Raw genomic sequence first — 26308 nt, 5'->3', positions numbered from 1 at the left:
CACCTCTTCTTGCTTTCTCTTATACCGCGCTGCTTTATTCGAGCCTCTATGCGCATTGAATGAAAAGGAGAGAAGAGGATTACACATACACACATATATGTTGTTTTTACGATGTTTTAGAACATCGTCGCTCTTTGAAAGAGCGCTCTGACGATTATTATGTAGCGAAACAACATATTAAAATGTTTTTGTAAAAGAACAAACAAAGATATTATTGCCGAGTATCTCAACCTTTGTCCGGGATCAAAACGCGTTAATTTTAATTCTCATTTCGTGGCTAACGGTTCATACATATTTATAGTTTAATTAAAATCGATACGCTTACGCGTGGGTGGCTTAAACGGCGCGACGCACAGCGCTCGTTTTCTTTTGTGCGCAAATCGACACCGTCGCGCGATGGAAATGCGTATCAATGAATATGTAGCGCTCCGGGAGAAAGAGGAGAAAACTGGTGAAAAAGCGTAGAGAAGCTCGCAATTTATCGACTTTACACACTCGATATCGGAAACACCTCCCCGGAACCCCCTCACCGTGTCCGAATTGAATGAAAACTATTTCAGAATTATGAAGTATTTACGAGTTTGAACTCGCGAGCCCTCTTACCGAAAAATTAGAATTCTTGCTCCGGCAAACAAGTTCAAAAAAGAAAGATTCAAAACCTAAACTAAATAGCACGTGATTCTGAAATAGTTTTCATTCGATTCGGACATGATAGGGAAGCTAGATCCAACAAGGATATCGGTAATGCTCCGCGATAGTATTAGTTTTTGTTTTTTTTTTTTTTTTTTTCAATTGTTTCAATTGTTTGTGACAAATGACGGAAACTTGCATGGCGTCAAAATAATGTTATTTGTACATACATTGCATTTGTAACAAAATACTATATTAAACGACCTAATTGTTGTGTGTGAGAAAATATGTTGAATTAAAAATGTGATAAAAGAAATTCAGTTTACGATGGATCGAACAAGTTTGAGATATTCGAAGAGCGTTTCGGAAACTTAACTTGCACAAGTCAATGGGCTTGTCGCTACTTGTTGAATGTTTATGAAGAAGAATAGAATACATATACGTTGTCAAAATCACTTCGGCAAATTTCAAGTGTAAATTAAATGTTCTTTTTTTCTTACGTATCTCAAAAATTTTTTCGATTCAACAATTGACGACAAGAACCAGATAGTGTGAAAGTTAATAATATAAAAAAATAGCAGATAAACACATCTATTTGAACATTGATTATAATCGTGAATAATATAAAGCGTAGAAAGAAAGAGACACAGAGAGAAAATGTATATAAAAAACAATTTTGATAACAATTATTTTTAAAATCACAAAATTTTGCAATTGTAGATCTGTGTTTTTCTAATATTTTTGCACTTTAAATGAGATATTAATTTCACTTTTATGTAAAAAAAAAAAAAACAAATATAACAACATAAAGTAAAAAAAAAGTCAAACCAAATAAACACTATAATATAGAATTTCCGCATTTGTTCGGAGCAAATTTTATTAGCTCTTCGTGCAACGAAAACAACGCTTTCTTTCGCACGCTTTATCTTTCCTCTGTATATCGGAATATCAGTGCGGAGAAACTTACCTTTTATGATGTCCGCGAAGAGGAGGAGAAGAAAGAGTAGAGCGCATAATTGACAATGGCTTCCACGTTCCATGTTGTCCCCGCACGAAGCACCAAGATGCACGAGAGTCAATACACGCGCGCAAATACGAGAAAACGCGAAGAAAATCTCGCCGTAATAGACATATTCGGAATATCAGTCAAGTTATTCTGTTGATCGTGAACTTCGCAATCGCGTTCACTGTGCGTTCGTTCGACAATAAAATATGCAGCGTCGAGTCACTCGTGATTTTCAAATTCTCAGCAACTAAAGCATGCGCGCTCGATGCAAGATAGCAATGTCCGTCCGCATTTGCATGTACGATTTTCTTCTATCGTAATCAAAACTCACATATTTATGTCCAATTTTCTTGAAACCTCGCGCGTTCTCGTTCTTATCACAAACGGCGCTAGTGCGATTCAGTTCCTATATTCACGTTGATCGACGGAAGTATCGACGGCGACCGTAAATCGCGCACTGATCGCAAAAATGCCGCGAAACTGAGTTTGTTGAGTTTCTGTTTCTAATCGTCCTCTTCGAAAGATATTTCTCGCGCGAAATTCACACACAAACGCAATTGTTCACGCCAAGTCATATCGCGTTTAATCTGTCAGTTACGTTGACAGTTCCCATTGTGACAGTTCTGCCGTTGACAGTTCTGCTGTTTACGGCGGTTAAAGTGACACAACAAGCGAACGCATCGGTGTCCGAGTGATTGACGTCGGCTCGATGAAGGTGTTTACACCTTCAATAATTGTCCGAAATTATTCGATCGAAGCTTAGCGACGATAACACGCGCGTATAAAATTTTCTTTCGCGTCCTCACGCACACGAAAGAAACACGTAACACATCACTCAAGGTACCGCGCAACACTGCGAACTGCGCTGCGAGCCGTAGCGATGCCAGAAGTAGGATTCTGCGCGCGCACACTGATTCGAACGCCGCGGCGGCACAACATGGCGACGAAAATCAACGCTTGAATCTTCGCGCCATTTTTTTATCGCGTTCGGAAAACTCGCTTTCGTGCCGAAAGCGGTGTGTGTTCTCTATTCTACATTCAATGAACTACAAAAGATAGAATGACGATAATTTTATACATTTGTCTGTAAAAATTTAAGAGAGATTGAGTAAGAGAGATTGAGTTCTTATTAAGTAAAACATGTTATACAATTAAACGGTACACACATCTTAAAATAAAAAATCTTTCCACATGTATCCATTGTTTGCATTCACATTTTTAATCATCTTTGGATCATTGTTTATTATTCCTTGACTGTTGTTTTTTGACTTGAACCGGAGAACTGTCGGAAGACGTAGTCGTAGATCCTTCGGAACTGTAGCAAACACTATGCTGTGGGTAAAACATTCACTCACATTAAAACAAAACTTACGTGTGTCGCAAACATCCGCACGTGTCAAAATAGATCCGTAAAAATATTGTGTACTATTTAAGAAATATATAAATCATTTACTTTGAACGATGTACGATTTCTGGACATGATTCCCGATGGCAAAGCGGAAGTGGACTTTGTGAATTTCTTTTTTCTAATGTGTAAATATATTTTTTTGTTATAAAATTACGTTCGATCATATACGTTCATGTTATGTAGCGCAAAGCGTTACAATTAATGAAAAACAAAAAGAGATACGCACGGATAAGTCTTGTTATTGTTGACAGCGGTGTCTCTGCTGCTGTAACTAATCGCGGCCAAGCAACGCTCTTCGTCTCCGTGTTCCTGGCATCCTCCTGGACATCGTCCAAATCTGTTTCTCCACCAGTCTTTGATTTTCGTACCCACATTCTTTGGCGATGACTTCGAGGGGCACGTATCTGGCTGACAATAGTCATCGTTCTCGTACAGAACTACAAATCTAAAAAGACGAGAACGCGATGTTCGATTTAAAAAAAGCTGTGACTTCAGCTTGGGTCCGGAAACTTACGGAGCAGCCTTCGCGTCGCACGGTGGACAGCCCTCGGTGGAACGCCTAACGAGGAATCTATGGCACACCAAGCTCAAACCTACCAGCAGCCATATCATCAGTGCGGAAACTATCGCAATAATTATAATCTCCGTGGTTCCGAGCCTCATTGTGTTATCGCCTGTATATTTCAACACGTACATTTGATTATTCTTTTCATTTATTTAGTATATGTGCGAAAGCGAAAATTTCTATTGCATTGAATCGCCTCTCTAAAAAAAACAAACTTACTTTCTCCCTTTTCTTTGTAAAACTTTCCGTTTGTCTGACTATTGCGCTCTACTATAGGCATAACTTGATAATTCCCACCTATCTTGCTCTTAGCAATACCCTTGTTTGCACCTGAGATATAAAAATATAATTTTTTAAGTTTTCAAAATCTCAAAACGGATCGTATTTCAAAATTTGTATAACAAAATCGTCACACAATAAATAAAATATCACCTAATTCTCGCGAAGTAGCCAGCACTCTGAGAACACCCCCGAATGCTGGATACCATTTTTCGTCATCCAGACGTCGACGCACCTGGAAAAAAGCGTAGTGCAATTTGTCATCAAACAATTCTTTGTCGTTCTCTTTCTGATTTTTTTTCATTCGTCACGAGTTCGCGAGATTTTCTCGCGATTGTTTCGATTTGCAAAAACTCATTATAAACGTACCGATTGTTGCAACCAATTGTGAAAGTCTTTGTTGAAGGTTTCCAAGTGCGCGTTTGATCGCGAAGCGATGCACTTGACGCTGGCGATGTAATACTTGACAATCACAAAAGCCGACTTTTCCGAATACAGCGATTGCAGGCTGTCGGTTTTGAAGGGCAATGCGATGCTGAGGAAGAGAATCTCTGTCTTGAGATATTGTATTTTTGTTGAGGTAGTTTTGCAAAAATCGGCGAATTCAATAACTACCTGTTAGGCTCCGCTTCATTATCGAGGAACGGGAGAGGTACTATAATTTTACGCGTTGCAACTTCGCTGTTGTATTCTTGGCAAAAGAAAAAAGATCCGCATCGTGTTACAAAAGATTCACACCTCACACGTAAATTAATAACTTGTAATATATACTTATATAGCATAACAGATAATAGTACGGTACAAAGTGGTACAACCAATTTTATATAAAGTTGGATTCGTTCCTCACCGTTAACCGTTTGTCTCAAATGTCTACGCTTCACCGTGGATCCTTTCCTTTTTCTAAATTCAAAGCTTCGATAATCACTGTCATTGCGTTCGTGAGCTACGTTTAATAATTTATATAAAACGCGTGTATTATAAAAAATATTTATTATTCTCTTTTACCCTGAAACCTCTTCGGACTGTAAAGAAAATTCTGTCGCACTTACGCGCCGAGTACGTAATAAGCCCGTTACAGGCTACCGACGTTTTCGGCGGTGTGATTACAATGGGAATAATCTTGACGTTCTCGATGTCCCGGCTGGGCTTTGACCACCCAATGCCGTTCGTCCGAAGAAAGACTTTCAGCTCGTCGAAGAGATCGTGCAGCATTTTTGCGTTGCGATATTTGATATTTCCTACGTAATACGAGTGCTTCGTGAGAGGCAAAATATACACACGCAAATAACCGCCTAGAGTGTCCGCTAGAGCTTTCAGTATCAGATGCTTCGTTTTGCCCACCGACAGTCGTCGTACGCTTTCAAGACATATATAAAAATAGTCCATTAAATGCGCTATGTACTGATCGTTCTCGGAATCGATAACTCTCATCTGCGAACGGAAAAATAGAAAAGTTTACAGATCTTACGTTGAATTTCACTATGTAGTTAATATTGATGAAATTAAAAAAACAAAAACAAAAAAAAATAACGCGTGCGATCTATCGTCAGATTTACTTGAGGCAAAATATCTTGAAATATTCTTCGGCTACTGAGAACGGTGAATTCCTCGTTGGTCCAACATTGCTTCTGGTAATCATTTTTCTCGAACAAAACGGTGCCGATATTTTGACCACGTTTGAAAGATTGAGCACTAATTACCCTGTCGTAACATATACGATCTATGTTTTTTTTACATATATATAATTTATCTTACATTTAAATGTAACAAACCATTTTTTGAAGATACAGCCTATAAATACTAGGAGAAACCATAAGGAGCATATATTCATACTCGGGAGAGTGTCCCGATTATATTCAATTACGTGGTTTTTTCATGGGTTTCTTGGATATTTTTGATAGGCTTTTACACAGCTTACACATATTATTATGTTACGACTACCACGCCACTATATCATGTATACTACTTCGTTGTACTAACAAAAAACGAGAACTTCACATACATTTAAATGTTTCACATTTTTTGTTTTTTGTTTTTATAATACTATACTACTTAATATTTTTAGCAAATTGGACATTATATTAATTTTATTGCCTTACAAAAAATATTTTCTTATTTCCTTTTCTAAAAGAGCACACTACACAGACAAATAGACGATAAACAAAAAGACAAACAGAAATATAAAAAATACATCACAATTTATCAACATGGTAGAAATAAGATAAATGCGACTATATTATATTAATATTTATGTTACAGATAAATACAATACAAAAAAAACTAGTTTATAAATCTAAAACTAGTTTATAAATCAATTACAATTTTTTTCCAACTGATTAAAAATCTTGCTAAATCTACATCTATAATTAAAATCTAATATTTCCGCGTAACCCAAGAGTAGTAGAACTGAAGAGATGTTCTATGAAATGAATATATATTTAGTCTATTACAATACCTATACATATATTATATAATATTATATATGTATATGTCAAATCTGTGACATTCAAAACCTATACGATGGTGTACAATCTATACAATTCGTATATTTATTCAATAAGTTTAACCGAAATGTTAACCAAATTAAACATTAAAGATAGATGGCGACGATTGTGTATATTGGTTCACTAAAACACGAACTTGTGGAATATATATACAAATATTAAATAGTAAATATTCAAAATATCGCGCGCAAACGAGTAAGAAAAACTTACGACGATTTCATTTTACACAAAAATCGCAACTGCAAGAATTTAATCTCTTCCGTGTTGAGTTTCACTACACCTTCTTGATTGTCAATGGAGAGTAAAGTGCCTACAGATTCACGATCTTCACCTAGGATCACTTTCACTCGATCACCTCGTGACGGTACCACAGGTTCCAGTTGTTCGCACATTAAATTCACGACACGTTCTTCATTAGGTAGAAAAACAGTACACATACCGCCCTGCCGAATAAACAATTATTTTCAGAAATCGGTAGTCAAAAAAAAAAAAAGATGATTTAAATGTGTATTATATGTCTAAAAGCTAATCAAAACTTTAGTATATATATATATATATCGGGAAATATATAAAAAAAGGATCACTTACGGAAATTCCCCGAATGATAGCTGTCTGTCCAGCAAGCGCTGGATCATCGTGCGAATCGCGAATGCGTACTTCTATATCTGTTGTATGCCAATCTGAACCACCTATGCCTGTATTGATTGGATCTAATCCTGAACCAGGTGTCGACGGATTATATGGACTACCTGCCACTCCTGCAAATATAAAATAAATAAATGATTGAATAAAGACAAGAATTTTTTGTATTGATTTGCTTGTTAACAAAACATCAATTTATTTACCAGGTGTCATAGGACTGTAACCCATCGGAGAAGGTGTGGCGAATGCTCCGTGTGGGCTGGTAGTGTAGCCGGTGCCACTTGGAGACGGGGTAGCCACATAACCCGCAGGACTTGGACTTGCGGTTGCACTACCTCCAGGACTAGGACTCGGTTGATACGAACTGAAGCTTTGTTCCGAGCCGTACATGGTGCCTGGAGTTTGTGGTGTAAATGGACCTCCGGTAGGAGGATATCCAGGTGCATAACCTGGCGAGCCGCCTTCTTCCATACTGTAGCCGTCGAAGTCGTTTGTTCTGGCGGGTGTATTAGTAACTGCCGGATCCCAGGCTCCTGATTGTCCTGGCGTGCGCGAACCATCGTGAGACGGTGTCATCGAACCGTAATGAGGAGTACGAGAGCCATCTATAACATTGAAATTAAAATAAAAGTAATTTATGAACTTTAAAGAAATATAAGAAACTTTCTATGTGTATAGACGTCATATACTTACTTTCGTACATAGGTGTTTGGTTGCCGTGCATAGGTGTTTTCGATCCGTCTCTTGCGTACATCGGTGTCTGTCCACCGGCTCCGTAAGCCGGAGTTCTGTTGTAACTGCTGAAGCCACCGTCTTTTGTCGGGACGCCGACATTTGCTATGTGAGACCGATCGACAGAAATCGTCTGACACGTGGAATGCAGCTCCACGCGAGCTGTTGTCTCCGTCGCGTCCTTCACAATGCCGACGTTACCTTTGTACGGTCCTCCTGTTATTTTAATAGTAGTTCCGATTAATTCTCTGTCGCGTCTCGCGCCGCCGCCACCACGACCTCTGCCTCTTCCAGCTCCACCACCTCGTCCAAAACCACCTCTGTAAGAATACAATAACATTTGTTGCATAAACAAATAATTTATGAATAATTACTAGTAAGTAAAAAAACACTAACCCGCTCGGATGCATAGGAGAAGCGATTCTAGGAGACATGTAACCTGTGACCGGTAACATAGAGTTTATAGAACTTGTCTTGTTTCCACCAGAAAGTTGCAAATGTCTAGTTTTGCACACAAATATTCCACCATTATCTACGAACATCCGTGAATGCAGGAAAGCAAAACTTCTGTACAAGTGTTTTATTTCACCGCCTCGACCTGCATGTGGCCCGTCGATTACTTTAACGATATCCTTTTTTTGTATTGTGTTCTGCTGTGAATCTAAAGCAACTGCGTTTCTATGTTCCCGACGTTTTGTAAGACCCTGAGGTCTTGCTTCAACAACTTTTCCGTGCATGGAGAGCACATGAAAATTCTCGCGTTCCAATCGCACGATGACGCCAACCGTTTGCGCATCAAGCTGAACCAAGTCGCCCCATTGAAATTGTCCCAAACTGTCAACACCAGTGGCCATGTCCGAACACAATTGTAAATCTCTCGGGAGAACTTCGAGTTCGTGCATTGATAAGTCAGAAAACAAAACAACTCTGTTTGGTTCAACTCTAACGATTAAGCCAGTATCACCTTCATATCTTCCCGCTACGACCTGCATATTAATCACAAAATTGTAAAATGTTAAATTCTACTTTTAACAGAACACGCATTTAATCTCGCAGATATCCTCACCTTGACATGATCGCCTTGTGTGAAGTATTTTCGTAACTCCGAAGCTTGGAATTCCAAAGCTTCTTTAAGTTCCTCGTGTTTGGGCATAACCATAATCATGTTTCCGTCTATGGAAACAATTTTTCCTTGCAGATTTATCAATTCACCTTCGCACACTTCTACGTTATCGCCGTTACTAAAAGAATGAGTTACAGCTTGATCTTCTTTTCCAGAAACTCCGGTTCCTGGTGTTCCGCTCACGTCTATTTCAACACCTTCCGGTGCTTCCTCAAATTTCTCTAATTCGGAAAGAGTAGGTTTGACGCCTTCCGAAATAATAGCACTTGCGGTGAATCCTTTATAGAGAAATCCTTTACGACTGTATCTATTTCCTTCAAAGATAAGGAAATCACCGTCGCTGGTGACTTCTCCACCAATTGCGCGAATTGCTTCCGGATCGAACGGTTTTGCTACCGGTCGTCTCTTCTTCTTGCGTTTTAACGCCTCGGATTCGCTCTGTGCTGTTCGCAATGCACCACGGGGTCTGGTGTAATCGATTCTCGGCAACAATTTCAAATGAACCGTATTTTGCCCCAAATCGACGTAATCAACTTGTGCTATATCATCTTTATAAATTCCTCGTTTCAAGCGAACCCACTGTTTGGCCTTTAAACCTGTCTGCTCTTTGACCACTCGCAACACATCTGTCATCTCTTTGATGGGTACCATCTGCTGCTTCCATATACCCATCCTGAGATTTCCAACATTTTCGATAGCAGCTTTTACGTGTGGCTGCTTGTAAGCTTCTATGTAAATATAACCCTTCACACCTTCAGGTGCCACGACAGATTTTATCTGTAGAGGTTCATCTAAAATTTTAAAAGTATATTTAGAGAAAACAAATGTGTAAAGTAAAAGACTATAAATTGTATTCAGAATTTATATCTTACTTGAAAATTGATAAGTAATAAATTTTCGCATCAGCAAGAGTACAGTAGACTTTTCTTCTCCTATTCGGCATTTTACCATCCATAGATTGGGATCTTTCACACCAGGCAATAAAGTTTGCTGTGTGATTTCGTCGCTCATTTCCTCACCGCCATCGCCGAAACGACGAGCGGCAATAGATTCGTCAGCATATTTTTTTCGAAGATATTCTTCGATTTCGTCTTCTTTCTGAGTACTATAAGAAAAACAGTTTTTGTTTGTTTACTTTTATCAAAATAAAACTAAAATATATGTAGAAAAAATTGTAATATCTTTGGAATATTTACTCCCAAAGGTTTGTCCCTCTTCGTCGTCCCTCGATCTCTCGCGCTGTGGGACCTAATTCGTCCACTTCATTTCCAACAATGCCGATTTCTTGCGCTCCTTCTTCCCATTCATCATCATCTTCTACTTCGTCATCTACCTCTGCTTCATCTATGATGAAGGTACTGAAGGTACCACCTCTCTTACTCTTTTTTCTCGGTCTATCATCTTCTTCCTCTTCTTCTTCATCATACTCACTAGTGCTTCCTAAATCTTCTCCTAAATACAAAAAAATTAGAAAAAAATCTCAGAGAAATGAAAGATATTATTTTGCATATAATTTAAAAAAAGACAGACAAAATAAAAAATTAAGAATAAACATTATTGAGATAAGTTAGTGATAAGAGATAAACAAAAGATAAACAAAGCTTTGTTGTACCTTCAGGTTCTTCTTCTGGTTCAACACCTTCTTCATCTCCCGACCTAACTTCTTCTGCTTCATCCATCTTATGATCTCCGTCCTCAGAGCTACAAATGAAATAAGTATGTACATTTCAATAAAATTTGACTTTACTCCTGAATATATGCTTGTACATATTAATTGTAACAAGCTTGGCTTCTATCCATGGGCATCCGCAGGAGGACAAACCCGGCATTTGCCCTTCCCCCCTGGAGAGGTAAGTTTTTTCATAAATTGTGTTTTTTATCTTGAAACAAGTTTGAAATCCCTGGTTAACAAATTAAATCATACATCTATTTGTGAAAACTCTCTGTATAGTGAAACCTTTCTGTAAAACTCATAATTTTTGAGACGAAAAAATTACTCCCCTCTCCCCTGATAAAAATCCTGCGAACGCCCATGCTTCTATCCTACTCAAGTAATCACTAATATATTCAATAGGCATTGTGATATGTATGCTACATACTTTTTTGCTTAAATATTACATCAAAAAGACATCTACTCTAGAAAAAGTACTGAAAAACCATAAATCTATTCTCTTATAGCTCCTTAATGAACTAATTTACATAAATTATTGTACAGATTTTCAATATTTACAGTAAATTTTGAAACTCAAGGTGTAAAGGTTAAATAGCTCAACAATTTTGTTTAAATGTTAAATATAAATAAATATTACTTTAATTATATATATTTCGAGATAATACAACTCACCCAGACGGCGACCGAGAACGCGATCGAGATCTGGATGGACTCCTCGAGCCCATACTTCGCGCTCCGCTACTACGACTTCGCGATCTTCTACCATCGCTCCCGACGTCACTGGCACCTTTAAAAACAATATCGCATGATTTAATATTTACGTTATTTTTGTGGTATTCTCTGTATTTGCAAATCAAACAATTATTACCTTCAGAGTCCGACATTTCTTGATAAAATTTGCTCAAACACTACTCGTGATTACTCGTTTCGTGGCACCAGAGAGAAGACTAGTGAGAGGAGAGTGGCCATAAGAGGGGTGCGTTCAGACAACTCAACAGCTGTACAACGGTTGAGAGATAATCACTTCTGATTGGATCATACTTTTGGAATCGCTGCAGATTTTGAAGAATAATCCTATCATAAGTGATGATCTCTCAACCGTTGAGTTTTCTCAACGTAACCAACGTGTACATTTTCTTAGGCCTGTTCTACAATACAGTTGTCAGCTGTAAGTCGTAAAAAAAATGGACTAATCACAATCGATTATTCTTCTGTGATATGTCTGTGATTGGTCAATTTCTTACGACTTACAGCTTACGACTGTATTGTAAAACAGGCTTTAAGTCTGTGAAGAAGCTGCCTCGTCTTGATTGGCTAACTTCCGATTTGCAATCCGTAATTCTAATTCAATCCACGTCTGCAATACGTAGTGTGACACAAGCTTTATGGCCTTGGCCGTTCAGTCTTCTCTCTGGTTGCAACTTGCAACCAAAGAGTATTAGTATTTTGATTTTCGCTAATATACCAATTATAATACACATATTTAGTATAATAAATAAAAAAAAACAAAAAAATGGCTCTCTACGACAATCAACACTGGCTCTTGTCACATATTAGAGACAGTTTCCTTGCCATGGATGACACAGGTGTGCTTTTATAGATTATGTCAATTACATACTGATTTTTATTTTAAACGCGCTGATATCAAGAATTTAATTACATGATGATAATTATATTTTTTTTCCGTTAAAATCAATAAGATAATGTAACTTTCTTGGTTTAAAGGTATTTGCGAAATGATAATGCTCGGAGAAGATATTCCTAAGCAATTAAAGGCAAATGGAACGTTGCAATGTTACCCTGGAATGGAAGAAAGTGACGATGAGGATCTAGATGCAATGGCAGAATCGTATGACATACAAATGGGTACACAACAAAATATATATTTCTATTTTCTTTATAAAAATAAAATTTTGATTTTAGTTGAAATGAAATATATAATGTATTATGGATTTTGTCCCATAATATTCTAGATATTATAGAATTCAGTCATAGACAGAGATCAAACACAGCACAGCGGCTAGAGAAAATGGATATAGAAAGAAAAAAAGCTGCTAAAGTCAAACATGTAAAGTGGGAATACAATCCTAATACTATTACATCTAGAGAACAGTCAGATCTGTTTCAGAGAAAAGATTTTCGTGCAAAGGCATCTCCAAGAGGCCAATCTCTCTTGACAGAACAACTTGAGAAATGTCCTAATTTACCACAGAATTCATTCAAGGAATATGCTAAATTTGATGGCAATGTAGGTAGAATTGATAAGAGAAGTTGATTCTGAATTAAGTCAATAACATCAACTTGTAAAGAAATATAATTGAAATTATGAATTATTTTATATATAGTTGTGTAAAACTCTATATATATGACTAATTAGTATGTTTTTGAAAATTACTTGCAGGCCCAGGTAGGCATACCTGTAAGAAAATACAGAATATTTATGTGCATGTTACCGAAGGAGGAGAGAACATATCCGCTCCAAGTGGTGGTAATAGCGTCAGCGCGAGTGCTTGACTTCGTCGGATTGATTTGTTATAAATACGCAAGTGAACATCCCGATCATAATTTGAAGTTTGTAACGAACTACCTTCTGCTTCCAGCATGCGTTAGTTTATTTACGATGTCTCGGTTGACTTTCACTTTCTAGGGAGGATATCTCGCGTTACGGTTTATACATTACTGAAGACGACGGCGAGGTAGACTGGGCTTTCCCCTGTTTGGATCCGCGTGAGACCATTTCTAAATTCGAGTTTACCACTTTGGGCTTGATCGAGATGAAGCCGAGTGACAGAGCGCGACATAACACGATTAGTTGTATCGAGAAAAAAGATGAGGAACGTTTTGAGAGCAAAGACAAGGAGCAGGAAGAGGTCGCAAACGATCTGGCCAAGATGGAAGGTCACACCACCGCGATGGAAGCGCCGTTGTATCAATCATATAGGTATATATTTTTTCGATAATTTGTATCAAGTCGCAAAATGACTAAACTTGTCCATCTTTGGCTTTTTTCCTCAATATACCGATCTTATGTTGTCCTTATCCAATGCAGTCCAGCAAATTTCTTTGCGTTATCCATCCATCTTTATTGGAGTCTCCTACTTCAGTATCGAAGTCACAATCTTCATCTTGTCAAGGTAAACTTCATCATGTTATCACCTTCAATATATTATGACCGTGTTCTATCTCAAATATTATTGCCACATATTTTCCTATCCATCCGCTCTCATGACATTCCCGCGTTTATTTCTATTTTGTAAAATATTTCGTGTTGATCAGAACAAGAGACAAAAAAATAAAACGTAAGTATTTATATGTTGTCGAAAGTTAAATATTAAAAAATATTGAAATGTACATGTTTTTTTTTTTACAGGGTACATATAATTAATAAGATGCGAGCGAAGACCGAAATTCATCTTGGAATATCGGGCGAGAAAATAGAAATAGATCCGGTGATAACTGGTAAAGGCGCTGCCAGATTTTGGAATAGACAGCGTGCAGTCAGTTATCACATAGACAACATCGCATGTTGCGAAATTACAGAGATCAAAGGATCGAAAACAATGTTTACTTTGGTGTACACTCCGCAATCCAGTACTTCTGACAGTTTTCTCAGTTTAGTATTTATTCATTTTTTTTCGTTTAATTGGTCGAGAAAAACAGTGAGAAAAAAGTTGAAAAATAATGTTTATATATTCTTGAGATTGTATTAACTACAAAAATCGCTCTTTATGTACAATTTTCAATGCTTGCTCGATGTTACAGGTCAAAGTCATTCGCTTCATCAATCGGTGTCGTTTAAGAATCACGATTTCGAGGCGGACTCGTTAATAGCCGAAGAAATTGTGCGGAAAATCAATCACATTTTAGAGCTGCACAGCAGTCAGTCCAGAAAGGAATATCTCGCGCAAAAAGAGAGAAAAGCGGCGAGAAGAAAGAGTTTTCATCTACATAGATGACAACTCTACTGGTTGCTCTGTCTCTACACTATTCTGAAATATCTGAAACATTAATTCATTAAAATATATAAACAAGATATAATTGTGTAAAAATTGCATGAATCGCAAAAAAACTTTGTATGAGTTAATATTTCAGATTAAAACGTTGATGCCGGAAAAAGGGTTAGGTTAGATATAAAGAGAAACCAGACAATTTTCGTACTATTTATTTATTTTGCTAGTATGAAATTTAACATTATATAAAATCTCAATAAATACATTCATATTTATTCTATACCTCGAGATCATATATTTGGATGTTTTAGAACCACAAATTTATTACATACCAATATATGAGTATTGTACAATCAATCTTGTAGTATTGTGCTGTATTTATTAATTAAAGTATTTATATTTTTATTACATAGCTCCCCTTCTCTAAGAAATTGTGGAGTTTATATGAAAAAAATAAAAACTCTTAAAATATTTGAAAAAAAATCCAGTCTCATTGCTCATTTGACATTTTTATAATGCTTTTGGTGGTGGCAAGTATATTGTTTTCCATTTTTTTCATGAATCTTATATGCATAGTGTTCACAAGTTCGCCAAGTGTAGAGAGCTTTATTGCTGTATCCAACAATTTTTGACTATTTTTGCAGATATGTTCGTAATTAGGGCGTGTCAAAAGAAAATTCCTTTCGCGCTCTGTCAATGCATTTATATCGATAATCTGTCCCTGTCCCTCTAGACTCGCTTTCTGCTTTAGCAGATTTTTCCGCTGAGTCCTGCGATCTTTGTATTCCCTCTGCCAGTTCTTTCGTTCCTCTCTAAGCCTCTCTATATATTCTTCCAGATTAAAAGTCTTCGTGGTATTGTGCTCATTACACTCCCTTGACTTATCAGAAACTTGATTTATGAGAATCTCGTTCCTATTGCCTGAATATTTAGTGTCATCTGAAAGAATATATAGATTAGATTAGTTTTTTTTATCTTTTTAAAATGATATATTACCTATTGGAATAATACATTATGAATAAACATAAATTTTTTATACAAGGTTTGATATATATAAAAAATATTTTCATAAAATAAAAAAGTTTATCAAACAAAATCTCTGTGTAACTGTGTTTACTACATTGCTCTGTCACTTCACTTAGTCATTTTGTATACTTTACTAACCTTTATCTTCATCACAAGCTAAGGTTTTTGTGTGAAAAATCGACGATCTTCTTTTAGAAACAATTTTTTCAGACGTACAATCATCATTATTCGTTATATCAATTGTAGCCATTTAATTAGCGATTTGTTTTAAAACAATACTTTTTATCTTTGTCTCTCTGTTATCGCTCTCTTCTTCTTATTTTCTGTTATATTCTCTCTGTTCCAAACAAGTCAGATACTATAACTGTCATTCTATTATACTTCAAAATTTAAATGGTTTGTTTTCCCTTTCTCAGGGCCATTGCACGTGAAAAAATTTTAGCCATAACCGCAAAGTCATAAGCAATTCAACCAATTACAGATTAGTATTATCTTACATTAGTTGAAATGCTGGCCTGCGATTGGTCGATTTGTTTACGACCTTGAGGCTACGTCTAAACTTTTGCCACAATGCAATGGCCTTTAGGGCCTGTGTTCACATGTTGGAAATCGAGATTTATCAAACGGAAAGCGAATTGATCAATCGCATTGGACGAATGATCGAATTATTTGAATGTGATTGGTCGATGCCTTTGTTCGAAATCTCGAACCGATTTCTAGTATTGTAGATACTATAGTAGATACAAGCCCTAAGAAGTAGTTCGAATGTCGTTTAAATCATCTGAAACTTCGGTTTGAATGAAAAGTGACTTTTGATTTTTCTTAAAAAAAAGAAAATAAAATAGAAGTAAAATGGAAATTATTTGTGAGCAATTAAATAGTATTCTGAAGCCGCAAATTCGAGCTAGTAAAATTAAATTATCATATGTAGACGAATTATTTCCAGACCTCAAAGACAAAGAGTACATCGTTTTTCATAAAAATGTAAGTGCCATAGAGCAAATATATATATTTTTTTTATAAGTGTTTTTCTTGTGTAAACTTGTTGCATGTTCTAGTATCTCATGGGTAAATGTTCTATACCTATTTTTTTATTAAAAGCAAATAGGTTTTATAATAACTTTCTCTAAGTTTCAAACGTGTTGCATGGAGTTTTTAACTGTTCTCAGAATTCCAAAGGACAATGTTCAGATTATCAAAACAAAGACAGAAGTCTCATTGAATACTCAAGTAAAAATATTACATATAAATTACAAAATTACAACTTATGTTTTGTTTAAATTATATATACATAAAATGGATGTTTGTAGAACTTGATGTCAGTGGATCTCCCTTGGAATATTCTTTTGAGAAGGATGAATTTGAAGACACTATTATTGTAACAAAACAGATGTGGAAAAAAGAAGAAGAGTTATATCTACCATTGAGCAGAGCTAATGCATGGTTTGTATATGTATAGTACTTTTTTAATATTCTTTTTCATACTTAAAGAAACATATGTTAAATCTTAAAATAAACATATATTAAGCATCTTTTCATAGAGCTTTTTTTTTAGCAACGCACTGAACATGTGTCTGGACCAAGTTGATAGTAATACTTGTTTGTCAATATTAGCTCTTTGTGATGGAGAAGACAGTAAACAAACTTTGCTTCTTGGTGTCATTGTTTCTGAAAATTGGTTTACCAGCATAGATGTCATTTCTACTGGTGCTACAAGCTTGGTCACGGCAAAAAATAATTGTGTTAACAGTATCAAAAATCATTTCAAGCAGTCATCTTCTCAAGAATATCCTGTGTGTATTATATCTGATACAATAATTTGTTTTTTTTTATATCAGAAGCTGTCTTTGTTAATGATTAATTGATTTCTAATATCTTTGCTTAGGTAAACATATCAATGTTCATCAGTTTTGACTTATTTGGAATCAAGCAGGAAATGATAGATTGGGACAAAATTTCCAAAAATAACTACGAAGGAAGTATTAATGTGCAAGTATATTCAAACAATCTAGAATTGGATCTAAGGCAATCGAAAAATATTATGGTGTGTGCCACATGTGTGTAAAAAGATAGTACAAAATTATAATATGGTTTCATACTGTAATATCATTTTTACAAATATATTCTTATAGACAGTTGAAATAAATACCGAATGGAAGAATAGTTCTTTAACAGAAATACGAGACCAATTGCTCTTATTGATGAAATATTTATCGATAATAGACGAGTGCAACAACAATATTGGCAGGCTACAAGATCCAATAAGATTTGCTGTGCCATGTGTTCAGGTAAATAAATTTTTGTATCTTACAAAAACGATAATGATTCGGCTTTACATTTTACATGTACATTTCTTTTTTTTTTGTATATCAATTACAGGAATACAATGTTATATGCGAAAAATTAAAACTTTTGCTGAATGGAAATTCTGACTTTAAATTAGTTGATAATAATCGTGTCAAAGATGTTGATTGTATAAATAAAAAAGAAAATGTTGAAATTGACGTTAAGCTTCGAGAACGCATACAAAATGTCTATATGAGACATGATGTAGATTTTACCGATCTTCTGTGGGAGATACTCATAAGTGAGTATAATTTTTTTTCTAAAACGCAAATTATATACATTTATTGTACATACAAGTGCAGTCCGTATATGTTATATATACGTACTTATTGTATTTTAATTCTTGCTTTACAAAGAGACGTCAGAATATTCGCAAATGGTGAGGTGTTTTGAAACAGTTCTAAAAGAAATTCTTCAACATACATTTACGCCACATGCCAATGATACAAATTCAACAAGGTTTATAAAACACGTTTATGATTTACGTCATCGAGAAACCACATCCTATTTATTAGTAGGAAGCGTACCACTGGAACTTGTTGTCGATATGGGATTCGAAAAACTAATTCGAGATTATCAATATATTTTAAAAGGAGCGCAATTTGTTGATACACACGATGTTCGGAAAAAATTAGCTGATATATCTTCTGGAACCTTCAGCACAGAGAAATATAGGTAATGCGAGTGAGTAAAGAGAGTGTTACATATTCGAAATAAAAATCAAGATTTATATAGAATTTAATTAAAATATTTTATATATAATTTGCAGAAAAAAACTAAACATTTTGGCACAAATTCACGTCAGTTTGGAATGCATGCTGCTTATTGAAGAACACATGGAATATTGTCCGATCGAAAGCTTGCAAAGATTGTTTGCTGAAATCTTCAAACAATTTGTTTCCGAACAATCTACCTTACAAGATTGTACCGAGCTTTGCAGTCGGATCTTTACTTTTACGACGTCTCTTCCCACAATCGTAGCTAATGAATTAAATAAAATGTACGTAAATGTAAGGCACACAATAGAAGAATCCGTTAACACACTTGAGAATTTATTTAAAGAAAAAAAACTTTATTTTTATGTAGAGAGAATATAGTACGTGTAAGACAGTAGTAATAGATAAAGTATTATACATATAAAGTGTTTGTTTCTTTGCATCTACTAATTACATGGCGTTAGTCGTTATTGTTCATTAAGTATTTATAACGTGTTGTGATAAATTTGTAATTAATAACTTTTATAACACACATTCATGTGTTTTTATCTGTATATTTTTAGAGATCCTTCTGTACAGAGAGTTTGTGTTTCATCCAATTTTTCTACAGCAATGTTAACGACTACCACGTATTATAGTAAAATGCCTATTTTTCCAATGTATAAATATCCTACAGGTAAGATAAATAATAGAAGTTACTTTAATAACAAAAAAAGACGATATTTATGCCACACAATACATTTTCTATAATTTGTATAATTTGCGTAAAATATAATAAACTACACAATATGTTATATAGTTTTTATCGACTGTTATTTTGTCAATTTTTTAAGAGCTCTGTAACTATTAGGTTTTTGTATTCTATTTGTTTATGTTTTTTCAGACGTTAATGCACAGGAAGAAGTGGTTTACGGCGTAAGTGCAACATCATCATCGATAAGATTTAAGAAGCTGGACGAAGTATAAACAATGCAACACATCGAAATAACGTGTAAAATAACTGCGTTCAAACCAGCGCAACGTCGTGAAAATATATGACAATATGACATTTTTCATGTTTTTTTGTTTATATACCCCAACAATGATATAAAGTTTAACTAACTTACATTGTCGACGGTATCATTCCGATTTTGATAAATAACATAGAGAATATTAAATGTTCTATTAATAATAAAAAAAACTTTATGAATGCAGGTTTTAAATACAATCACATGTGTTAGGCGTATAAATATAAATTACATTTATGAGTGTTTGTACTCTCAGTCATTGATAATATACACTCGATCATGCGATTAATTGTTTTTCAGTTTTTGTTTTTTGTTTGTTTTTTTTTTTGTTTTTTTTTTTTTGTTTTTTGAGTAATGTGAATGATTGACTTGACACACAACTTCACTAAATCGTAACTTTTACTATTCATATTGCGAAGTGCATTTTTCTCTGTTAACTTTCCGACAGCGATGGTAAAAAGTTTTCGATCCACGAGATTTAGTTAAAAACATTTGAAAAATGAAATTTTGGGAAACAATACCAAAGATTATAGATAAAAGATGACCCTATAAATCCGCTGTCGGAGGGTTAAGAATAATTCTCAATGTATACATACAAAAGTACATAGTATTAAAACTTTCTAATTTGAAATAAATAATTTTCACAATTGATACTAATATACGAGTGTTATACACATGATATAAACTTTTTACAAGATATATAATTAACATCACGAATCAATCGTTTATAATTTTTAATCTCGTTTCATACCTTGGCAGTATTCTCGAACAAACGTCATTAAAATTAATAAAACTCCTTTTTTTTTATAAGCCATTAAATAAAATATGGCTTCATATATAAGTACACAGTTTTAACAACATATTACAGAAAACAGAAGCGGGTCAATTAAGGCATACTCTTTTCTCGTAATTTAATACTGAGATGTGTTTACACGTCATCCACTCCGGAAACACTGGCCTGTTCTAATACTTCGAGGAGCTTCTGCATTTCCATAGAATCAGACGAATTGTCAAGTGTTCTTTCCAAAGCTCGTACATACGACATGCACGTTCGACCTTCGTGATCAAGATTTTGCGGGTTCGCTTTATGCTATACAAAATTTACAACGTGACTTTATTTGCACAAATAAGACATATACAAGTAAAGATATAGAATTAGAGAAAGAACAGATATACGCGTACCCAAATTAAAAGTTGTGCCATTGCTAAATTTCCGGTTGCGCAGGCCAGATGCAATGGTGTTCTCCTATCTTCCGCGCTGACAGACGTGTTGATGTCCTCGATAGTACATCGAGCCAGGCACAATGTAAACGCTCTCATGTCTCCTCTGTGTAAAATATAAATGACATACACAAAATGCTATTTTGAATACAATAATATCAAAATACACAATAACGCTTGGAGTTCCATGTCCAAAGCATCTTACCGACAGACAGAATCAATGAGCAATTTTCCTAAAGAAATGTTCGGATTGATTGGCGGGAGAAATAGTTTATCCTCATATTTCCATCTGATCCATTGCTCTTTTTCCTCTCTAGATGAATCTGAGACAGGCTTTTGTTTTCCGTTTAAACAATATTCCCAAATACTGTTGGCTATGTCGTTGCCGAGAGCTAGCATAACGCTTAGGTGACCTGCACTAGAGCTGATATTAAAGACGCATTGTATACCGAGAAAAATAAAGCTTTATTCAAGAGTGATAAAAATGATAAACGTTAGAATTGTGCATTATACATACGACCAATCGTCCAAATCTAAGGATCGAACTTTGGATATATGTGATCCTAAGTTCCTATGGATGCCGGAACATTCAATACACATCAACACGCCCAAATTAAGACTAGCCCAATCAGGATCTAAAACAAGGGGTTATACTTCATTATGTTACTTAAAACCCCTTCATATTTTGTTTTAAACTCAATAATGAAACAAAAATATTTTTACTATAAGAAAGCTCTCTAATAACAAAAAGCAAAAAATATCCACTCACTCGGTGCACCACAATCAACGCAGGCATCGTTTCCCGAGACTTTGTTTTTTATGCAGTGCATCTTAAAAGCATCAGTTTCATTTTTCTTATCACCGTCGCTGTTTTGCAAACTCGAGAGTATTTGTTGCTCTATTGCGCTAATCCAACTATCTCTCTCTTCGACACTGCTCGCCTCGAAATGCCAAGTTTTGTTTTCCAAGGAGATAATGGAAAACTCGAAACTGCTCTCTTTTAAAAGAAATATAAATTTGAGAACAATAATGATAACATACACGAAAGCACCTTTAAAAACCAAAATAATATAGCATACCTTGAGCATTGTACGATTTTGAGCCTTTTGGCGTTTTACCAGGTACCTTCACAGTAACGTATTGCAGAAGTATTTCCTTGCCGTTGGCATCATTCATATAATCCTGAAAAATACCGTCCGTAAATATCGCATAGTATATACGAACGTAAATGTTAATTCAGTAATTGATAATCACATGTAAACTCGAATGATACGTTAAACGACCGTCTTCTAACAAAGTGACGTATTTCTTCTTCCATTCCTTCAAGGACTTGCTACTTCGTTTAAATAAATAACCTTGTTTAACCGGTATTTCTCTACCAACGCCCATTTCACCCATATATTTTTCCTTCTTAGAAGGTGTGAATATGTTGGACTTTCTTCTGAATTTCCTATAAAAAAAAGTGATAGAAAAATATGTGCATATACGTATATATATATATATTTTTTTTGCTTACAAAAAAGTCCACTGATTCTTTACCTAATAGTAGTTGGTGTTAAAATCGACGATCGCAACTCGTGTTGATTTTGTACATTATGAAAATTATCATTTAACAATCCGGAATCATTTGTCATAGAATTGTTGTGAACAGATCGACAATCCTCATCCTTTTCTACAGGCTATTAAAAATAAGAAACTACATATCTTGTTTTTTTTTCGTTTAAAAGTTTTAATAGAGAAATGTTTTACAAGTGTTCCCAGCAAAAAAATTTATAATTCGCTGAAAGACGTAACCGCGGCAATTCTGACTTACTTTTAAGGAATTTGTTGTCTCTACTTCTTTGTTATAAACCTGTGCATTTTTTGTAATAACAGGAAGAACAAATTTGATGTCATTCTCGGCCGTACGATGGAATGCATCACGTGGAAAATGTTTTGTTGATAGATTTTGTATGATTTTTTGACACACTAGAAATTGATTTTAATATAATGTAGGCGTATTAAATATATATATTTAATTGCTATCATATATGTAAATATTCTTACCATCTTGAAATACTCTTTCAACATTTAAACCATAAATAGCGCATGTTTCGTAATAAGGACATCTTAAATCACAAGCAAGTTTTCGAGGCCTGACATCTTTTATGACACGAGGATTACTTTCGTTAATTGAATCTTTAAAATTAATAGAAAAACAACGATAAATAAGTCTATAGTTTTGAAAAAAAAAAATTGCAATATATCGCTAAATGTTGCATCAACAGATACAATGCATACACACCTTGTACACCAACAAGTATTTTTGGCACTTCCGACATATTGCGGAAGGAACACATTCTATTATAAAAATTGCAAACTACAGAAAAACTTTCTTCATTTTCTAGACTGAATACGAGTAATAAAGCGTCTATCCATGCTGAAAACTGAAATTGACCAACAATAATATCATCAATCATAATCGATTATAATCTGTCATCAATTTGCAAGAGAAACGAAAAAAGCTTTAACACATACTTGAGCTTCTGGTACACCACCTTCATCTCTAATCAAGAGAAGGTAACTCTGATCGTTAATAAAAACTTCTTTCTTGAAACGACCACCTTCTGGTGATTCCTCATGCATGAAAGATCCTGTAAGATACCTGTGAACTAGAGCAGATTTTCCAGAATCGGAGGAACCGATAATTCCTAAGTGTAATTCCGGAACGTCTCTTGCCAGTGTCCACTCATGACTGTTAACGAAGGAGTCTAAAGATGTATAAATCTGCATTATTTATATGTGATACTTCAGTTATCTGACTAGTAATTCTTTTAATAGAGAATATAATAGTATTGTATCTTTTTTTTTTTCAATAAAGAGAGAATAACATCTGAATTAGTTCTATACAACAACCAGACTCTGAATATAGAGAAAAAAACACATCTAAATCACAAAAATGATTGTATTTGATTATTATGTGATTGTATATGAATATATGTTTTACAGTTACACCAAACATATACATCTATTTTACATCTTCTTTTTTAAGATTAATAAATTGCGTATATATAAAATTATTGAATAATCATACCTTCTATTGCTACGACGTGTTCGCGAATTTGCTTAGCGATATGCGCGTCGGGCACGAGCTCTATAAGGTCGTAAATAGCATATATTGACGGGTGAACACTCTCAAAACGTTGAATTTCCTGTCTGATAGCGAGAGAATGATCGTTCTGACTAGTTGTCATTTTCTTCGAGTTTACTTTTCTCCTGTGTGACGAATTACTGCTACACCAACGACATTGCTTCTAGACGCATCACGCACACATCACCGCACAAACGGAAACGTTGTTGTATGATAATAAGTTTTATCACTTGTCACGCAATACACAGTCAAATAAGACTCCTCATAAACATCGTATCGCTCCACGGATTTGACGGAGTTGATTATTTTGGTTATGTGACATTTGAAGAAGATGCGGAGTTTTCATGAAACTGCGCATTGCATGTCTTAAGATCGCTTTACATTGAACGCGAGTCGCAGCAGATCTCGTGACCAATCACGGTGAAAAAAAATATTAAATTTTAAGATAAAATAACGATTGCGTCATTGTTTTTGACAGTCGTAAACATGTCCGAAAAATTTCACGTAAAACCGTAAACGACCGCTCTCATCCTCCCACTCGCAAATTACTTGTGGTTCTGTTTCGTACTAATTACCGTCAGAGGATCTGTGACAATTAGTTGAACATTCCTCGCAATAGATGGCAATCTGTGGGTTTCGCGCTACACATTTCGATATCTCGAGAATTGCAATATCGATGTCGAGTTTCTTGACGTTTACTTGAAGTTCAAAAAACCGCGTCGCGTGTCGCGTCCCGTATTTCTCGCAATTATTACATTGCCTCACTCGCGAATATCATAATCTTTACATCTTTAACATCTTAACGCATAATTTACTCTTTTCTGATCAAGACCTTCTTGAACTGTTAGTTTTACCGCGGATATGAATTTTCTCTCGGGATTAAATAGAGAAATTATTTCGTTCCGTAAGTAGAACATCGATGTAATTCAGATTAAAACTAAACTAACTTATATTTTTATTTTTCAAATCCTTTCAATTCCGTATTTGTAATATTTTGCAGACACTTTCGTTTGTTTCATGTCTTTATTGATAATTTGCAGAGAATATGAATCACAAAATCTCTACGTTTCTCGAAACACTTGTACAGTTTCACAGTTTTGAGAATAGATTTTTAGTCGGTAAAATATTAAAGATTGAGCCATTTCAGGGTGGCGTCACAGTGTGGCGCCTGGATCGTCGTGATACGAGGGTGGCAAAAATTTTTCCCTTCGAAACGGCGCGGTGGGCAATTTGAGAGAAGAAATTCACGGCCGAACTATCATTACCAAGCTATTGTCACTGTCACGGCGCGTGATTTCATATCGGAAGAAAAGTGCGAAGTCGGCTGTCAACCGCCTAACAACAACGTACACGGGGGGGGGAGGGAGGGAGGGTCACGCTTGCATGTAACACTGCAGACACACATGTACACACATATATTCGCATATACACATGTATATCTCTACGCGCACATACAGACGAACAGTAGCCAGGCACAGGCACGTACGTAGCGCGGCGCACGTTTCTCTTTTACGCTTACTCTCATATAGAAGGATATCACTGCGTGTCTCGTATTCGCATATGCGAGATCAACACGTGCTCCAAAAAGAACAGTGGAGTTTCTTTCTCGTTCGAAACTGACAGCAGTGACGAAGAGAAGCTCTTTCCGACCAAATCCGCACATCATGGGTCGTAATCGATAAGAGTAAGAGCGAAAAGCTCGTCAGCATGTCATCACTGTTCTTTGCAGCAGCAACGAAATTTGGAAAGTCGCTTCACGCCCCGCGTTGAAGTTCAGAGGAATGAGCTCCGATATGAGGACAGTGCGATGTGGTTGTGCAATGTGACACGCGACAGAGAGAACGACGACAAAGTGCGAGCGAGCGAAAGGAATGAGAGCGGGTGAAAAGGACTTGAGGAGAAAAAGAGAAAAAGAGAGAGAAAGACAGAGGTGAGACAACGAGATAAAAGTGCAATAATAATAAGAAGTGAAAAGAACAGACATAGTAAGTAAGCAAGAATAATCATGAAAAAATATAAAGAGACGATAAACGAGATAAAGCAAAAAGGAGAAAAGAAGAGACAGAAAGAAAAAACGTGGATAGCGAGATAAGAGCAAGAGAGAAAGAGAGAGAGAGAGAGAGAGAGAAAGAGAGGGTTAGACCTGGCAAGAGTCGGGGAAAGGATTGACTAGACGAGGGAAAGAGACAGGGAAAGAGAGAGGAGCTTGCGCGAGAAGTGGAGGAACGTGGAGGAGGACCAACCGAATGTGGCGTCCACGCTATTCGTCAGCCGGGAACGTCGAGCAGCCAGTTTCGGCTTGTGCCAATTCACGGAGTCGTCATCATCGCTGTCAGCGAGTTGCGTTCTCG

At 35.7% G+C, this 26308-nt stretch overlaps 7 protein-coding genes across 9 annotated transcripts in view; 2 read left to right on the top strand and 5 right to left on the bottom strand.

Annotated features, from left to right (window-relative positions):
• The window catches only part of LOC109863848 (tyrosine-protein kinase transmembrane receptor Ror), a 115816-nt gene extending 113341 nt beyond the window's left edge, over window positions 1–2475 (bottom strand). The window contains exon 1 of the mRNA XM_020444468.1: window positions 1598–2475. Coding sequence (XP_020300057.1) covers window positions 1598–1670 — 73 coding nt within the window. The 5' untranslated portion in view covers window positions 1671–2475. The remainder of the gene's footprint in view (window positions 1–1597) is intronic.
• A 328-nt stretch (window positions 2476–2803) lies between these two features.
• On the bottom strand, window positions 2804–5895 carry LOC109863890. 2 transcript variants are annotated; one of them, XM_020444547.1, is made up of 12 exons: window positions 5661–5895; window positions 5445–5589; window positions 4938–5319; window positions 4736–4831; window positions 4504–4579; window positions 4258–4423; window positions 4042–4123; window positions 3829–3939; window positions 3559–3718; window positions 3271–3489; window positions 3090–3162; window positions 2804–2968 (listed from the first exon to the last, which is right to left on the bottom strand). In XM_020444547.1, exons 1-12 carry the CDS (start codon window positions 5717–5719, stop codon window positions 2870–2872), a joined length of 1668 nt encoding a protein of 555 aa, XP_020300136.1. In that variant the 5' UTR covers window positions 5720–5895; the 3' UTR covers window positions 2804–2869. The 2 variants fall into 2 exon arrangements, with proteins under 2 accessions (XP_020300136.1, XP_020300137.1); XM_020444548.1 differs by lacking the exon at window positions 3090–3162.
• Window positions 5896–6204: 309 nt separating this feature from the next.
• Window positions 6205–11587, bottom strand: LOC109863900 (transcription elongation factor SPT5). The gene is made up of 11 exons (XM_020444568.1): window positions 11430–11587; window positions 11234–11348; window positions 10502–10590; window positions 10086–10341; window positions 9762–9994; window positions 8833–9680; window positions 8163–8752; window positions 7728–8086; window positions 7238–7639; window positions 6981–7150; window positions 6205–6835 (listed from the first exon to the last, which is right to left on the bottom strand). The coding sequence occupies exons 1-11, from the start codon at window positions 11443–11445 to the stop codon at window positions 6599–6601; spliced, it is 3315 nt and encodes a 1104-aa protein (XP_020300157.1). The 5' UTR covers window positions 11446–11587; the 3' UTR covers window positions 6205–6598.
• A 370-nt stretch (window positions 11588–11957) lies between these two features.
• On the top strand, window positions 11958–14536 carry LOC109863860 (target of rapamycin complex 2 subunit MAPKAP1). Its single transcript, XM_020444494.1, has 7 exons — window positions 11958–12147; window positions 12287–12427; window positions 12535–12809; window positions 12963–13132; window positions 13209–13502; window positions 13932–14173; window positions 14324–14536. Exons 1-7 carry the CDS (start codon window positions 12075–12077, stop codon window positions 14515–14517), a joined length of 1389 nt encoding a protein of 462 aa, XP_020300083.1. The 5' UTR covers window positions 11958–12074; the 3' UTR covers window positions 14518–14536.
• Window positions 14537–14986: 450 nt separating this feature from the next.
• Window positions 14987–16006, bottom strand: LOC109863861. The gene is made up of 2 exons (XM_020444495.1): window positions 15676–16006; window positions 14987–15450 (listed from the first exon to the last, which is right to left on the bottom strand). Exons 1-2 carry the CDS (start codon window positions 15785–15787, stop codon window positions 15002–15004), a joined length of 561 nt encoding a protein of 186 aa, XP_020300084.1. The 5' UTR covers window positions 15788–16006; the 3' UTR covers window positions 14987–15001.
• A 285-nt stretch (window positions 16007–16291) lies between these two features.
• On the top strand, window positions 16292–19649 carry LOC109863859 (protein zwilch homolog). Its single transcript, XM_020444493.1, has 11 exons — window positions 16292–16521; window positions 16707–16767; window positions 16848–16980; window positions 17093–17330; window positions 17423–17581; window positions 17670–17825; window positions 17917–18124; window positions 18240–18558; window positions 18653–18883; window positions 19163–19275; window positions 19483–19649. Exons 1-11 carry the CDS (start codon window positions 16390–16392, stop codon window positions 19563–19565), a joined length of 1833 nt encoding a protein of 610 aa, XP_020300082.1. The 5' UTR covers window positions 16292–16389; the 3' UTR covers window positions 19566–19649.
• Window positions 19650–19906: 257 nt separating this feature from the next.
• Window positions 19907–24339, bottom strand: LOC109863858 (centaurin-gamma-1A). Of its 2 annotated transcripts, none has more exons than XM_020444492.1 (13): window positions 23901–24339; window positions 23345–23577; window positions 23112–23253; window positions 22874–23005; window positions 22641–22795; window positions 22367–22506; window positions 22082–22277; window positions 21907–22009; window positions 21597–21824; window positions 21345–21462; window positions 21033–21245; window positions 20789–20933; window positions 19907–20696 (listed from the first exon to the last, which is right to left on the bottom strand). In XM_020444492.1, exons 1-13 carry the CDS (start codon window positions 24058–24060, stop codon window positions 20535–20537), a joined length of 2127 nt encoding a protein of 708 aa, XP_020300081.1. In that variant the 5' UTR covers window positions 24061–24339; the 3' UTR covers window positions 19907–20534. The 2 variants fall into 2 exon arrangements, with proteins under 2 accessions (XP_020300081.1, XP_020300080.1); XM_020444491.1 differs by having other exon boundaries at window positions 21033–21251; window positions 23901–24322.
• Window positions 24340–26308: the final 1969 nt, after the last annotated feature.

Source organism: Pseudomyrmex gracilis, unplaced genomic scaffold, assembly GCF_002006095.1.
Source record: "Pseudomyrmex gracilis isolate BER0280 unplaced genomic scaffold, ASM200609v1 scaffold_14, whole genome shotgun sequence".
In the NCBI taxonomy this organism is placed as follows: Eukaryota; Metazoa; Arthropoda; class Insecta; order Hymenoptera; family Formicidae; genus Pseudomyrmex; species Pseudomyrmex gracilis.
The sequence above is the reverse complement of the archived record's forward strand: the minus strand, read 5'-3'. Positions and strand labels throughout refer to the sequence as shown.